Here is a 13986-nt window from a genome sequence, read left to right on the forward strand (position 1 = left end):
GAGTAGATCTGGAGTCATCTATGCTTCAGTGTCTTCTGCTCCCAGAATTTCCGCCTGCAGATCTCCAGTGAAAAACAGTCAGGACACCGTGGTTTATTCTGATGTCATGGTCAGTCAAAGAGACTGAAAGGCCTGAATCGAAATACACCAGGAAAAAAAAAGGACCATTGTACCACTGTGACTTGGAAAGCTTCTTACAGAAGTATCAGCAAGATCCTATTTAACATTATGATTGTATCGGAAAATATTGTGTGTTACCGTACTTTATGTTTATGCTTTTACATTATAGATGTATAATGAATTTAGGTATGAGTCTCATTTCTATATGTTATGTCGTCATCAGTTTTTTGTGCTCTACATATCAAAAAATAATGGTAGTACTGTAGTGATCTTATCATAGTCCTAAACAAAACGTTATGTGCCTGTTTGAAACTCCACATTCACTTTATTCTTACACATCGGTGGTTTTAAGCATGATATGCAATACAATGACATCTCCCCCTCTTAGACAACGAGTAAAGAAAAGTAAGCTATGTTTTTGCTTTTTGCTTAGAAACTTACTGATTACTAAATAACTATTACTGTTTGCAAAGGATTATCAGTCTTAAAAAATTGCTTCTTTGCATTATTTTGCTGTGCGTGTGTGTGTGTGTGTGCGTGCGTGTGTGTGTGTGAGCTTATGGTTTGTGAATTAGAAACGAATTCATTTACTAAAAGAAACGAGACAAACAAGACATTTCAAGTTTCTTGATACGTCTTTATTTTTAACAATTATTAAACAATAAACATATTATCACTCCAGTTACAACTATCTGTGTATACACGGGGATGGTCAACAAACTAACTACACACTTTAGAGTACTTATGTACTCATGTAAAAAATGAATATAAATGAAACATGAGCAAACTCTAACACAATGTGAAAATGTAATCAATCATTATGACAAAGAATGTATGAAATCTATAATACAGATTCTAAAATGCCCTATGTCTGGGTGGGTGTTACTAATTGCGTCCAATTTTTTTAAAAGTCTTTACAGTAATAAACTTATATTCTAAAATTAAAAATGTACAACGGCAAATATTGCGACTGAGTACATGAACATGTTGACACCTGTTCATCTCTTCATCTATTTTCTTCTTGAACAAATAAACTTGTGTTTATGTTTTGCGTAACACAAGTTTGCTGAATTAACAGCTCTTTCTGACAAATACACAAATACACGAGGGTAGAAAGATCAAGAGAATCCCGGCTCTAATGATAGAGAGCCACACCAAAATTTTTACCTCAGCATCTCGGTCTTTAACATCATCGCTGATGATAAGCTTGCTTCCATTACCAAACAGTATCTCCCCACAGGAGGACACCGCACAGTAATAGGTTCCAGTATCAACAGAGCTAAGGTTCATTTTCTGCAAATGGTACACACAGCTCTGTGAAGGAGACTTCACAGAGACTGGTTTACTTGTATTTATATGTGTGTGAACAATTCCTGGGTGAGATCCGCGTCTAAACCAGTAGACGCTATGTTCTTCGTCACAGGTTCCAGTGTGTACTGTACAGTTGAACATCACTGAGTCGCCAACTTGGATGGTCATGGATGCTGGTTCTTGGTCAATTGTCTTGTGATTAGCTCCTGAAAAAAGTAGAAATTTGAGAAAGTAGCTTTATGTGTCATTTTTTGTAGATCTGGAATGTATATGCATGTATTAATGAACATACTGTTGATGATCTTCTCAATCTACACCAACAAAATATTAGCAGGGTTTCAAAGAAAAGGACACTGCAAAATAAACAAAAAACAAAAAAATGCACAATAACGGCAGGTAAAAAATATACTCGCTAACTGGCTAGATGAAAATAAAATATAAGCTAAATCCACATTAGGCTAGACTGAATAGACAAAGGCTGATAAGGCAAAGGTGAACTGAAAAAAAAAAAATAAGTGGAGAGGACAAAAAACAAAGGAGGTAAGTAGAAATATAAAAATCCACATCATGTGTGAAATTTATGGTTTTCAGGGTTTTTATTGGTTTTTATTGTTTACTCGGTTTCCCTAGGTCTTTTCCTGTGTGTTATGAATAAATATTGGGGGGGGTTTGTTACTGGTACTGGTTTTATTTTGTTGTATTTATCTGCAACACCTTAAATGCCAGTCTGTGAAAACATTGTTGGACATAAACCAGTCCGTGAGCAAAAAAGGTTGGGGACCGCTGGTTTAAAGCGATTTGAGTGCTCAGTTAGAGTAGAAAAGCTCCATATAAGAACCAGTTCATTTACCAGTTATAATATTTAGACAATAAAACAAGAATCTTTTTGGATGGCAAGGATTTTAAAAAAAGAAAATAAAAAAGGTAGCCAGTCGAGGTCTTTCAGACAAGGCAGACCAAAGACTCAATGGAAAGAGTAAATCTTTTGTCTGGTTTGTGAAGGCCCCAGTGTCCCCTTGGAAGAGCTGGAGGGAGTGACTGGGGGGACCTGGCACATCGGCCCTAGACTCTAAGCATGGGAACGCTAAAGGAACATGGAATAAAAGGTGTTCATGAAAAATAGAAGCAAAATACCTCGAACACTCAGAAAGATCCCTTCTCCAAATTCCACCATGTTGGAGTGTGAGCTCCCGCAGTAGTATGTAGCTGAATCTGAGAGGCGGACACCAGAGATTTGTAGATGATTGGTCCCTTCCTTTCTTTCCACAGAGAAACGAGGGTTCTTCTCCAATGTGTGGAAGACTTCAGATGGCTTATCATATTTGTAAATTGTAGAGAGGCGCTTAGGTTGGCTTCCTAAGAATTGTCGGTACCAGGAGAAGTGCATCGCCACTTGGCTTTCATAAAAGCAACGCAAAGTCACGTTGTCCCCAACAGCAGCAAATCTCACCCCAGTCTCCTGCTTGACTGTAGCTGACTGGATCACAGCTGACAGATGAACTGTGTCAGAAAAATACACATTATTAAAGAAGCATAATCAGGTGTGAAAATATAACCCTACCGGAATATACATGAATCTTCTACTGAGACACTTACATATCCCACAGAGGATGATACAGAGATGCATCTTTTCAGAGGTCTTGTCAACTGAAGATTTGGAGGAAAAGAGCAGCCAACAGCATAAAAACTGGGTTACTCTTGATTGGTTCTTAAAAGGGTCACCCCGTGTGTTGTTTTAAACTTCCGTCTCAGTGTCATAGAAAAATAAATCCGTTTTACAGCAAAGCCACACATGTCAAATACAGAATATTCTACATTTCTCCACTTTTTAAATAGTCATGCAGTTATATTATCTATTTTTAAAATAAAAAAAAATAATAATAAAATAAATACGTGGAAGTCTTTTTTGTAATACCTGACTGTAACTATGTATATGAGACAAAACACTTATATTTGAGAAACAAATTTATATTTAAGTCCTCATGAAGTCATTTGTTTACTAAACATTTAATATTGTTTGTCAGTTATATGTAGTTATATGCAGTTTCATTGAACTTGACACAAAGAGCAAATTCAAAGTTCTTTTCAGACCAAAAAGAATGATGTCCTAGTGAAAAGTTGTTCAAACTGTTCAAAACATCAGTAAAACTGACTCAGGATAAATATTTACTGCAGTGGAATTCAGCTCTTCTTAAGTATACAGAGATCTGGAGTGCCTCCTAGAGCTAACAAGCTGAAATGTGTGGTGAGTCAGGTGGTCGTGTTGCTGAGGTTGACTAATAGAGGCAGACTATGATCTCAGAGAATCAGCTGATAAAGAAAACTCTTGGAGGTCTTATAGAGTATTAGAAGCTGCATCCACAAACAGAGCTATTTGTGATATAAACTGTCTGATTTTCTAACAGACCTAAATTTGCATATATTCAACTAGGCCTATAAACCCTTTTCCCATTTTCTTCCATGTATATAGCATTATATGTTTGATATGAATGCTCATATCAAACAAATCCAAAGTTTCATAAAATGAGATTATTGAATGTAACAAATGCTCCTTCCACTCCAGTGTTTTCTACCTGCGAGCAAGAACTGATCTCCCTAAAAGAACAGAAGCCCCACATTCAGGTCAGTTTTCTGTTTAGAAAAGGCAGCAACTCCCAAGAAAATCTGCAGACTCATTTCAGACGGTGGATGAACCAAGGGCCTATCAGACCCAGTAAAAGATAAACACAGATTATTTGGTATTAAAGAATAAAATACCAGAGCTAGAAGTGAGCATAATAATTTGTTTTTAATATAACTGATAATAAATTTTTCATTTTTTTCATGAAAGCACCTAACGTAACTTACTGGCCTCATTAACATGCAATTCCTGGTCAGTCTCCCATTCAAACACACACATCAGCTAGAGGGTTCAGTGTTTTTTATACATCCATGTTTAGTTAAGTGATATAACTTAGACATGACAAGGAAACAGAGGCTGTGATAACTACATTAAAAAAGAACATGTTGGAAGACTTTGTGTTCATGAAACACGAGATAGAACAGAATGAACTATTAAAAAGCGTTCTTACTAGCAAATATTGAATAAACATTAGTGCCTCAGAGCGTTTGTGGCTGTACACCTTTGACCCCCTCCATACTGGGCACTGGTATCCCAAAAGGCTACATAGCTGACTGAGTACTAGTGACACTATGCAGCTTTGGTAAGTTTGATAATGATCAGCAGTAAACAGGAAGAGGAAGTATCATCATCTACTTGTGTAGCAAAGAATGGATAACCCGAATCTTTATGAGGACACATGAGACGCTCATGGGCTGCAATAAGAAGCAGAAGCGAATATTCGCAGTTGGACATAAGTGGAATCAGCTGGTTTCTTAGCGCGTGGGGGAGTACCTAAATAACAGTCTTACATATCTTCAAAACAACTTCTCTTGCCAATAAAGCACAGCACCAGATTCATGTTTATTGTCTCACTTGCTGGTGTGCTGTTACTTGCACACAAGGCGTCGATAACTCTTCTATAAACCTGCACGAGTGTGAATGAATTGCTGCCTGACATTTTAAACGGTACTGATGAAAATAGGCTGTGTAGATTCAAATCCTCTGGCATGATGTATTCAATACCACACCCCTTTCTAATGAAATGAAACCCCCCTACAGAACATAAAGTTTCCTGACTGTAAGATGGTTACACGCAGAATGAGGAGGTTCACTTTAATAACAGCAGTGGTTTTCTGCAGCCGCAGTAAGTACAGCATATCATTATTCTCTACATTTGAAAGAAAAATCTAATTTAATGTTAAACTAATGTAATTCTCTCTGTCCGTTACATAAATAAGTGTTATGTTGTATCTGTTTTTTTGTTTCAGGCTGGATCTCAGCTTCTGAGTTTCAGACTGTGGAGGTCCAGCACGGGGACGAGGTCACACTGCAGTGTTCCAACATTTCCGACTATCCAACGCAGACAGACTGGTTCAGAGTGGTCAATAAAACTAAGCCCAGCTGTGTTTTTTCTATGTATGGATCTGACAGCGAAGCGTCATTCTGTGATGGATTTAGAAACAGAAATTTTAATATGAGTTCCAACGTCTCTTTTGTCTTCCTTCAAATCAAACGAGTGGATTTATCTGATGCTGGGCTGTATTTCTGTGGATTTTACATCGATGGGCACATAGTCATTTCCAATGCAGTTGAGTTAAGAATTCAAGGTAAGCTTTTGTTCATGATTTAGATATTTTTGTTTCGTTTCTTCATCATGCTTAGCATGAAAACATGTCATGCAATCACAAAATGTTATGATAACGATGATTCTTTACAGGCAGTGAACCCAGAGAAGAGGAGGATTTTAATAAGACTGATCGTAAGATTGATTTTTTGCTTCAAAATATGTTTTTCAGTTTCCATTTAGTTATTTCACTATCATCAATAGTATATCTAAAGTAATCATAAAAATTATATTTTTATCTAATTATTTTTGTAGAAGAGCCCAGTGGAACGACAAACCTCATAATCATCGCCCTTGGAGGTCTGACAGCTCTGCTCACTTTAGTGGTCGTTATTCTGGTTCTAAAAATCTGGAAATCTCAAAAAGGTGAGGTTACTTACAAATTACTTCACTCATCTTCTAAACTGATTAGCCTGTCCAAAACAATGTATTTCGTTTGTTAATAACAAGCAATCATTTTTGGTATTTCCATTTAGCTGCTGGAGAGCAAAAAGAAAATAACAAGGTAAACTCATTTTTTGAGTTTTTCTTCTTTTTTTTCAACTGACAACTGTTTTCTGTGATTCAAAAGCTTCATTGAAACGCATAATTACTCTGTGAGTAGCCTCGACCTGTTGCATCATAGAGTAAACTCAAGCAAGCAATTGTAATCTTTTATTTTCTTTGACTTTAAATAATATCAGAAATGTAGAAAAACTTAATAACTTTAAATTATTTAGTAATAGTTCATCTAAATGACTAAGACTAAATAAAAAGTTAATTTTTTTGTTTGTTTTTTTTTTAAACAGGCAAAATCTATAGTTTGCAAAACTCAAATTATAACTCTAAAATGTAATGTGGGTAAAATGCTAGCTGAAGCGTTCACTGTGAAGAGTTGGTCCTTATGACATATTTCCTGTCTGTGAAACTGTTTAAACACGTTTATTTTTCCAAAAGGACTTTTTTTTCTTTTTCTATCAAAACCTGAGTGTCTGCTGTGTGTGATAGTTTTTGAATTATAGTTGCAAAGTGTAGAATGCTTCAAAAAAACAGAAAGAAAATAATCTGTGCTGTATATGTGGTTTCTCATTTATATTATATTTACCTCTAAAAATCTCACTCTGAAACTCACATAACCCACAAATCCACCTTGGTTGTTTCATGCAGTGTTTAACTAAATATCCTGATTTTCAGAACATGACTTCAGACAATCTGAACTACGCAGCTCTGAATTTCCAGAAAAAGACCAAAAGAAGCTGCAGGCCTGTGACGCAGAGAGAGCTGGAGTCTCATGTTGTGTATGCTGCTACAAGATAGACTGAGGAAGCGCCTGGAGCTCCAGCTCTGAACAGAATATACCTTATTCCTGTTAACTTTCTGATGATTTTTTTATTTTTGTTTGTATGTGTTGTGGTTCACATAAATGTCTTACAAAATAACTAAATAAATGTGCATTCAGTCCATGTTTGCATCCTCTGCTTTTCTGTTATTTTCAGATGATTTTTTGAGATAAAAATATATTTAGTGAGTGAATCAGATCATAGTGAGTGAGTCAGAAATGAGAGTGATGTCTGTTGACTTCCTCGTGGGAGAATCTAATGGTCTGCTGTGGGTGGAGTGACATACATATGTCAGTCTGACATCTGACAGGAAGAAACAGCAACATGTGGTCTGGGCGCAACTGAGGTGACAATCATGAGGCTTCGATAGTAAAAAATGCTTTAAAAAAGTATAAAATCAACATTAATGTGATCTATTAAAACCAGCGGCTATATTTATACATCTGAAATACTATAAAATAATCACAGAATATTCCAGTGCCCAGAAGTGACTATGTGCGAATACTATGTGAGCCAAAAATAACGTATTCACCCGAAACCACAAACACACAGTTCCCTTTAAAGGATATACCAGTCTCATCTGACAATGGTAAATCACTTCACTCATTCTCACATTACTTGTGTGAAGGTAAACATGTAAAGTATCTATGCTTCAAACTTATACAAAGCGAAGACCTTTGTCCATAGTCTGGTCAAGAGCCGAATATTATCAGGTATTCACTGAAATTGTTTTGCTTGTTGTAGTGAAGTAGATTTTGGGTAGGCTTTTACATGATGTCCGCGAATGCAGCGCTAACATCCACACCTTCCCAGCTGATAATTAGAGGCCTTATAAGAAACAACTGCGCTTCACTACCACACGGTGCATTTGGCATACTTTTCACATCCAAGGTGGCCGAGAGCGTTAGATGGCTAAGCGCTGCAGAGCGGTTTGTTTCTTCAGGAAAGCTGCTCATTTTAGTATTGCCCTCTAGAGAGTGGATTGTGCCACTGCTGCTGTCTTGTGTAGTCTTGTTGTCATTTTATAAATGCTTATGGACTGGCCTTGACTGACTCATGGTTTCATGGTCTTTTACTCTGAATTGTTTGATATATTTTAATCATGCTTTTATAAAGAACTGTATCTTAGGGTGTATTTTGTTTCGGCTCTTTTACTGAATTGTTTAATGTTTTATATGTTTTGTTGCTTTAGTGGAGGTACGGCCGCTTGCTGTGGGGCTAGCCACGTGAAGTGGAAAACGCCCCCAATGTATGAGAGTGTACACACCGGGAATAGGTAGATTGCACCATTTAGATTGCAGTGTGAGTGACAGTGAGGTCTGCAGTGAAGTTACACGGGTGAGTAATTGGTGGCACCCTTGGGCACTCCTCTCTGTAGGCTGCCTCCTCAAGTGGCCGGTCTTCACCATTTTGTTTAGTTATTCTATCGAGCTTCTATTTTACTAGGGTAGCACTGTGGCAGCGAGCCTTGTCGTTTTAATCACTGTTTTTTTAAATAAAGTGTTTTAATTAACAGTCTTGCATTCTCAGCCTTGCTACCTTAAGAACTTCTTTGATTTTACAGTTCTATGCTTTTAATAGTTTTTCCTAATGAATTTTTATTTGTAAAATTAATCTGCCTCACCTCTGCTTGCTAATAACGAGCCTGTGGGCTTTGGTAGTTAGTATAACATCCACATTGGCTATAGAAATCTCTCGTGGGGTGTAGCTCCCTCCCCAGGTGGTGTTGTCAACATGCCTTAGTCACCTTCACTGGTTATCCTCATTCGCGCCACCAGTGTGAACAAAAAAACAACATAGAATAAAGGACTGGTATTCTTATACCTAAGAGCTCAAACAGCAGGTTAAGGACATACTGGAACCACAGAAGTCATATTCATGGTTATACTAGAGTAAAAAGGTCATATCTGTACAAAATGCAAAGCAATATTTTCAAGAATGCCCATCATTGAACAGAGGTGGTGGCTTACAACACCAGCTGTCAGCCACTTACAATGCAGTCTTATGATCCCTTCCCTTCAAATTCAAACTCTTCTTCATATCTTGCCTCCAGTAACTTTAACAAGTCACATGATGAGGTGGGGCAAGGTCTCACAGACGTTTCACCCTTGACCATGAGTAATGGTAATTGCCTTTTTTCTCATCTTGGCTTATGTGATGCTTCACATGACCAATATTGGGTCAAGGCTAGGTCAAGGATAACATATACATAAGAATTTATAGCCTTTACTCCATACTTTGTTGAAGGAACTTTGACAGCAATTACAGCCACAAGTCTTTTTGAGAATAATGCTACAAGGATGCTTAGCTCCATCCTGTTTCCACCGATTCTATCAGATATTGCCAACATGATGAATCGCTTTAGAAGGCTATTACTCAGGGAGGTGACCAAGAACCTGATGGTCACCCTGGGATTTCTCTGTAAAGAGAGGAGAACTTTCCAGAAGAACAACTATTTCTGCAGCACTCCAGCAATTAGACCTGTTTGGTAGTGACCAGATGGAAGCCACTCCTCAGGAAAAAGCACATGACAGCCTGCCAACAGACAGTTTGCCAACAGACACCTGAAGGACTCCCATAACCTGAGAAACAAAATTCTCTAATCTGATGAAACAAGGACTGAACTCTTTGGCCTGAATGCTAAGGGTTATATCTGGAGGAAACCAGGCACAGCTGGGCAATACTATCCCTACAATGAAGCATGGTGGTGGCAACATTATATTGTGGGAACTGGGAGACTTGTCAAGGTCGAGGGAAAGATAAATGCAGCAATGTACAAAGTCATTATTGATATTAACTTGCTCCAGAGCACTGTGGTCCTCGGACTGGAGCAAAGGCTCATCTTCCAACAGGCCAAAAAACCTAAGCAGAAATCCAAGACAAGAAAGCAGTGGCTTCTGGACCACTCTGTGAATGTCTTTGAGTAGCCCAGCCAGAGCCCAGACTTGAACTTGACCGAATGTCTTTGGAGAGATCTGAAAATAGCTGTGCACAATCCTCCCCATCCAGTCTGATGCAGCTTGAGCTTGCCAAAAGCGCTTCAAGTATTGAGGAAAGGTCGTGAATACTTGTGTACATTTCATATTTTCTGTTTTGTGTCCTGTGTCACTAGATCAAAGACAATTTAGAGCTGAAGTTTGGATTATAATACATTATAATACATGATAAATGGGATCCTTAATAAATGCACCAAGCATAAAACCAATGCACCCTCTTCTTGCTTCCTTTTAGACCTTTAAGGACTAGAAACGCATAAATACTTGTAACTGCAGAAGCTGCAGACTGGATTGTTAAGTATTTGTATAATTTTCTGAAAATCTTATCTCAAGCAGACATAATGTAAAATGATAAAGTGGAAATTTTATGTTAATGGATATTCGCTTAAGCTAAAACATGCAACGCTATTGCATTGTATAGGGCGGAACTGGCAAGATGAAACACAAAATATAAAGCCAACACACACACACACAAACAAAAGACTCCCCGCCCCTCTTAACCCCCATATAAGAGCTGTGTGATACAAACTATCCATGCAGTTACAGGATTAAACGCATGATGAGGAGCTTCGTCTTGAGCACAGCTTTATTTCTCTCCAGCCTCAGTAAGTACTGGCACCTCAGTACTTTCAAATAATGGAATGAGAAAAGCCGGTAAACAGATATAGTTGATGTTGTTGTCCTGTAACACTGTAGGCTCAGACATAAACATCATGTTCTTTCATTACAGGCTGGATCTCTGTTTCAGGTTCTGAGATTCAAACTGTGGAGGTCCAACTTGATGAAGAAGTCACGTTGAAGTGCTCCAACATTTCGAGTCATCCAACACAGACAGACTGGTTCAAAGTTATCAACAGAACTAAGCCCAGCTGTATTGCTGCTATGTATGGATCTCAAGGCAAAGCTTCATTCTGTGATGGATTTCAAAATGGAAAATTCAATATGAGTTCCAACAACACCTCTGTGTTTCTTAAAATCACACAAGTGGATTTATCTGATGTCGGGCTGTATTTCTGTGGATTTTACGTGAATAAGCATATGGTCATTTCCAATGCAGTCGAGTTAAGAATTCAAGGTAAGCTTGTAGGGAGAAATTTTGTCTTCCAGGTTAGTTTTATGTTCATACGTAAGCCAAAATCAGCTCAGAGACAAAAAGGAAATCACAAAATATTATAATAGCCATGTTTCTTTACAGGCGGTGAAACCAATGAAGAAGAGGGTTTTAAGACGGAAAGTAAAATTATTTTATGGCTTCTAAAATTTTGCTTTTCATATATATATATATATATATATATATATATATATATATATATATATAAAAATATTATGTTTCAATCAATCCAACTAAAGTGGACTGATGGGTTTTTGTTTTGATTTGTTTTTTGCAGAAGAGTCTGACAGAATGACACACCTGCTAAGCACCATCCTGGGTAGTCTGGCTGGTTTACTCACTATAGTGGTTATTATTCTGGTTTTAAAAATCTGGAAACTTCAAAAAGGTACACATGGCTTTAATTTGTTTCACCTCTTTTTGGCAGGTAAATCTTATTCCTCTTGTACGCTGGTAATAATGAACTAATGACACTTTTGTATTTGGTATTTAGTGGCAGAACAAGAACCAAAAAGCAACAAGGTAAATGTTTATTTGTTTTTTGTTGTTACTGTTGTTTTCTTTTTCCTTAGAATGCACAACCAATATGTCATGATATATTAATGTTGGAAAGAGAAGTGTCTAAGAGTTTGTTAAGGTCATGGTAACTGTAGAATTAATAATGTATACTTTATTGATCCCCATGGGGAAATTGCTTGTTTTTCTCTGCATTTGACCCATACACTCAGTGAAGCAGTGGGCAGCCACTAAGCAGGCGCCCGGGGAGCAGTGTGTAGGGACGGGACCTTGCTCAAGTGTACCTCAGGGTAGCCGTTCAGTGGATTTGAACCCCCAACCTCCCAATTATGGGGCAACCACTCTACCTACTGAACTATCCCTGCTCAGTAGTTTCCTTCTTCTGAAGATTATTGTTTTCTTCTCTGAAAATGTTTTTTTAAAGACATCTTTACCTAGATAGATAGCCGCATTAGTTCCAATTTCTGGCCTATGTTACTGAAGCTAAACTCTTTTTGTACTGTATAATCTAATTGAATTGTGTTTAACACTGGACAGCACAGGTGTTCTTCCAGTATGATGTTTTAGTATTAAACTCTAAAAATCACATTTTATGTAAAATCATTTTTGGTTTAACCCACATATCTTCAAATGCATGATATATATGTAGCAAACTCAGCTGTGTAAATATTCTGGTTTTCAGAATGTGAGCTCAGACGATCTGAACTACGCAGCTCTGAACTTCCAGAAAAACGTCCAAAGAAACCGGAGGCCTGTGACACAGAGAGAGCTGGAGCCACATGTTGTGTACGCTGCCACCAGATAGACTCATGCTTTGTGATAACCTGCAGATAAGGTTTTGTTTTGTGGAGGATATGGCAAAAAATAAAACAAATAAAATTTGCATTCAAGTTGTGTTTGTATCTTTACTTTTGTGTCATTGTCTTTTTTATTTGTCCAACTTTTGTTGGAGAGGAAAAACACTACACTTAAAGTATGTTGATGAAGGAGAAGTCAATGGTCTTACACCGATTGTGGAACTTTGTTTTGGGGAGAGTCTAATGCTCTGTTGTGGGAGAGTAGAAATACATTTTTTAACAGGAAGAGACAGCACTGTGTGGTCTGAGCCCAACTGAGGTTAAAATCACAAGGTTTCCAAGCCCTTCAGGAAGTATAAAGGTGACATAGTTCTAATTTAAACCGGTTGTTATGTTTAGACATTTTGATAAATGTTTAGGGCAGAGTGTCACATATTTCCTGTGCTCTACTTATATTTTTATTAAAAAGAGGAAGAACACTGTACAGTTCCTTTTTTGCAGGCAGTCAAATGAATTTTTACAGTAGAGGAATTTGCAGTCTTTTAGACTTTTAGTTACATTTTTACGCAATAATTGAAGAGTAATGAAAACCTCTCTGTCTGTTTGCTCTGTTGGGGTAAAAGACCCAGATTTGACTTTGTTGTTGCTTTTGTTCTGTTGTTGGTTTTCCTGCTGGTGGTGTAATAGCATTTCTGCTTACCAGGTGTATGATTGTCAGTCTCTACTGCAGATCCAATGTGCAGGAGCTTCAATTGGAGATCAGTGTGTTGAACTGCTCTTTCAGCTTTGTCCTTATATCCCAATGTGTCCGATCCATCTGGCACTACCAGACATTATTGGACCTCTGTCATAGCGTGGGGCTGGTTGAACCCACAAATCAGATTCAATAAACAGTTGGACATAGTTGAGGTCTAGTTGAGGACAGTTTTTAGGAGTAGTTGATGGTTTTTGCAACTGCACACATTTACAATTTGCAATTTTCTGGACCAACTGACCTTCAGTTCTTAAATGGACTGCCGTTTTTTTTTTACTCAGCTGATTGGTTCTGGCTATAATATGAATTCTAACAGTTGTCAAATACTGCTGTCAGCTGGGTACCAACCTGACTTTTCCACCAACGAAAAAGAGAAAATTATTTAAGGTGACTACATCATGAAGCTCATTGAGAGAAGGCCAAGGGTTTGCAATATTATCAACAAAGCAAAAGGTGGCTACTTTCAGGAATCTAAAATAAAGCATATTTATTTATTCATGAGATATTTATCAATTGTTTCTTTGCCACATAATTCCAAATTTCCTGTTTCATATATTTGATGTCTTCAGTTTGTATCTACAATGTAGAAAAGAGGTAAAAATAAAGAAAAACCATTAAATGAGAAGGTGTTTCCAAACTTTTGACTGGTAGTGTATATACTGTGTATAGTATGCCATCCAACTGGTCCAAACAAGGTTTAGGTGTGTATTTATGGGAAGTTTTGACCATTCTTCCAGAAGTACATTTGTTAGATTAAGAATTGAACAAAGACAATCTGAAGCACAAGAGTCCAAAAAAAAAAACAAACCAAAACCTAAAGGCAGTTCAGGTGGTCT

General features: G+C 37.4%; 3 protein-coding genes across 3 annotated transcripts; 2 read left to right on the plus strand and 1 right to left on the minus strand.

The window, feature by feature from the left end:
* Nucleotides 1-990: 990 nt before the first annotated feature.
* Nucleotides 991-2925, minus strand: LOC146391608 (immunoglobulin alpha-2 heavy chain-like). Its single transcript, XM_084918915.1, has 2 exons — nucleotides 2566-2925; nucleotides 991-1637 (listed from the first exon to the last, which is right to left on the minus strand). Exons 1-2 carry the CDS (start codon nucleotides 2816-2818, stop codon nucleotides 1192-1194), a joined length of 699 nt encoding a protein of 232 aa, XP_084775041.1. The 5' UTR covers nucleotides 2819-2925; the 3' UTR covers nucleotides 991-1191.
* Nucleotides 2926-5131: 2206 nt separating this feature from the next.
* LOC146391609 (uncharacterized) lies at nucleotides 5132-7083 on the plus strand. Its single transcript, XM_084918927.1, has 6 exons — nucleotides 5132-5177; nucleotides 5302-5640; nucleotides 5751-5792; nucleotides 5913-6023; nucleotides 6134-6162; nucleotides 6831-7083. Exons 1-6 carry the CDS (start codon nucleotides 5132-5134, stop codon nucleotides 6951-6953), a joined length of 690 nt encoding a protein of 229 aa, XP_084775053.1. The 3' UTR covers nucleotides 6954-7083.
* Nucleotides 7084-10528: 3445 nt separating this feature from the next.
* On the plus strand, nucleotides 10529-12444 carry LOC146391610 (uncharacterized). Its single transcript, XM_084918941.1, has 6 exons — nucleotides 10529-10577; nucleotides 10703-11047; nucleotides 11168-11206; nucleotides 11361-11471; nucleotides 11577-11605; nucleotides 12282-12444. Exons 1-6 carry the CDS (start codon nucleotides 10529-10531, stop codon nucleotides 12402-12404), a joined length of 696 nt encoding a protein of 231 aa, XP_084775067.1. The 3' UTR covers nucleotides 12405-12444.
* Nucleotides 12445-13986: the final 1542 nt, after the last annotated feature.

Source organism: Perissodus microlepis, chromosome 3, assembly GCF_051167445.1.
Source record: "Perissodus microlepis isolate ML-2025 ecotype Zambia chromosome 3, ASM5116744v1, whole genome shotgun sequence".
Lineage (NCBI taxonomy): Eukaryota > Metazoa > Chordata > Actinopteri > Cichliformes > Cichlidae > Perissodus > Perissodus microlepis.

Bases quoted from the DNA above. Each gene is read 5' to 3' on its own strand.
- LOC146391609 (XM_084918927.1), top strand. From the start codon at position 5,132: ATGAGGAGGTTCACTTTAATAACAGCAGTGGTTTTCTGCAGCCGCA. The intron at 5,793-5,912 runs GTAAGATTGATT...TTATTTTTGTAG, and splicing joins GGATTTTAATAAGACTGATC to AAGAGCCCAGTGGAACGACA. The intron at 6,163-6,830 runs GTAAACTCATTT...CCTGATTTTCAG, and splicing joins AGCAAAAAGAAAATAACAAG to AACATGACTTCAGACAATCT.
- LOC146391610 (XM_084918941.1), top strand. From the start codon at position 10,529: ATGATGAGGAGCTTCGTCTTGAGCACAGCTTTATTTCTCTCCAGCCTC. The intron at 11,048-11,167 runs GTAAGCTTGTAG...GTTTCTTTACAG, and splicing joins AGTCGAGTTAAGAATTCAAG to GCGGTGAAACCAATGAAGAA. The intron at 11,207-11,360 runs GTAAAATTATTT...TGTTTTTTGCAG, and splicing joins AGAGGGTTTTAAGACGGAAA to AAGAGTCTGACAGAATGACA.
- LOC146391608 (XM_084918915.1), bottom strand. From the start codon at position 2,818: ATGCACTTCTCCTGGTACCGACAATTCTTAGGAAGCCAACCTAAGCGC. The intron at 1,638-2,565 runs GTATTTTGCTTC...TACTTTTTTCAG, and splicing joins GATCTTTCTGAGTGTTCGAG to GAGCTAATCACAAGACAATT.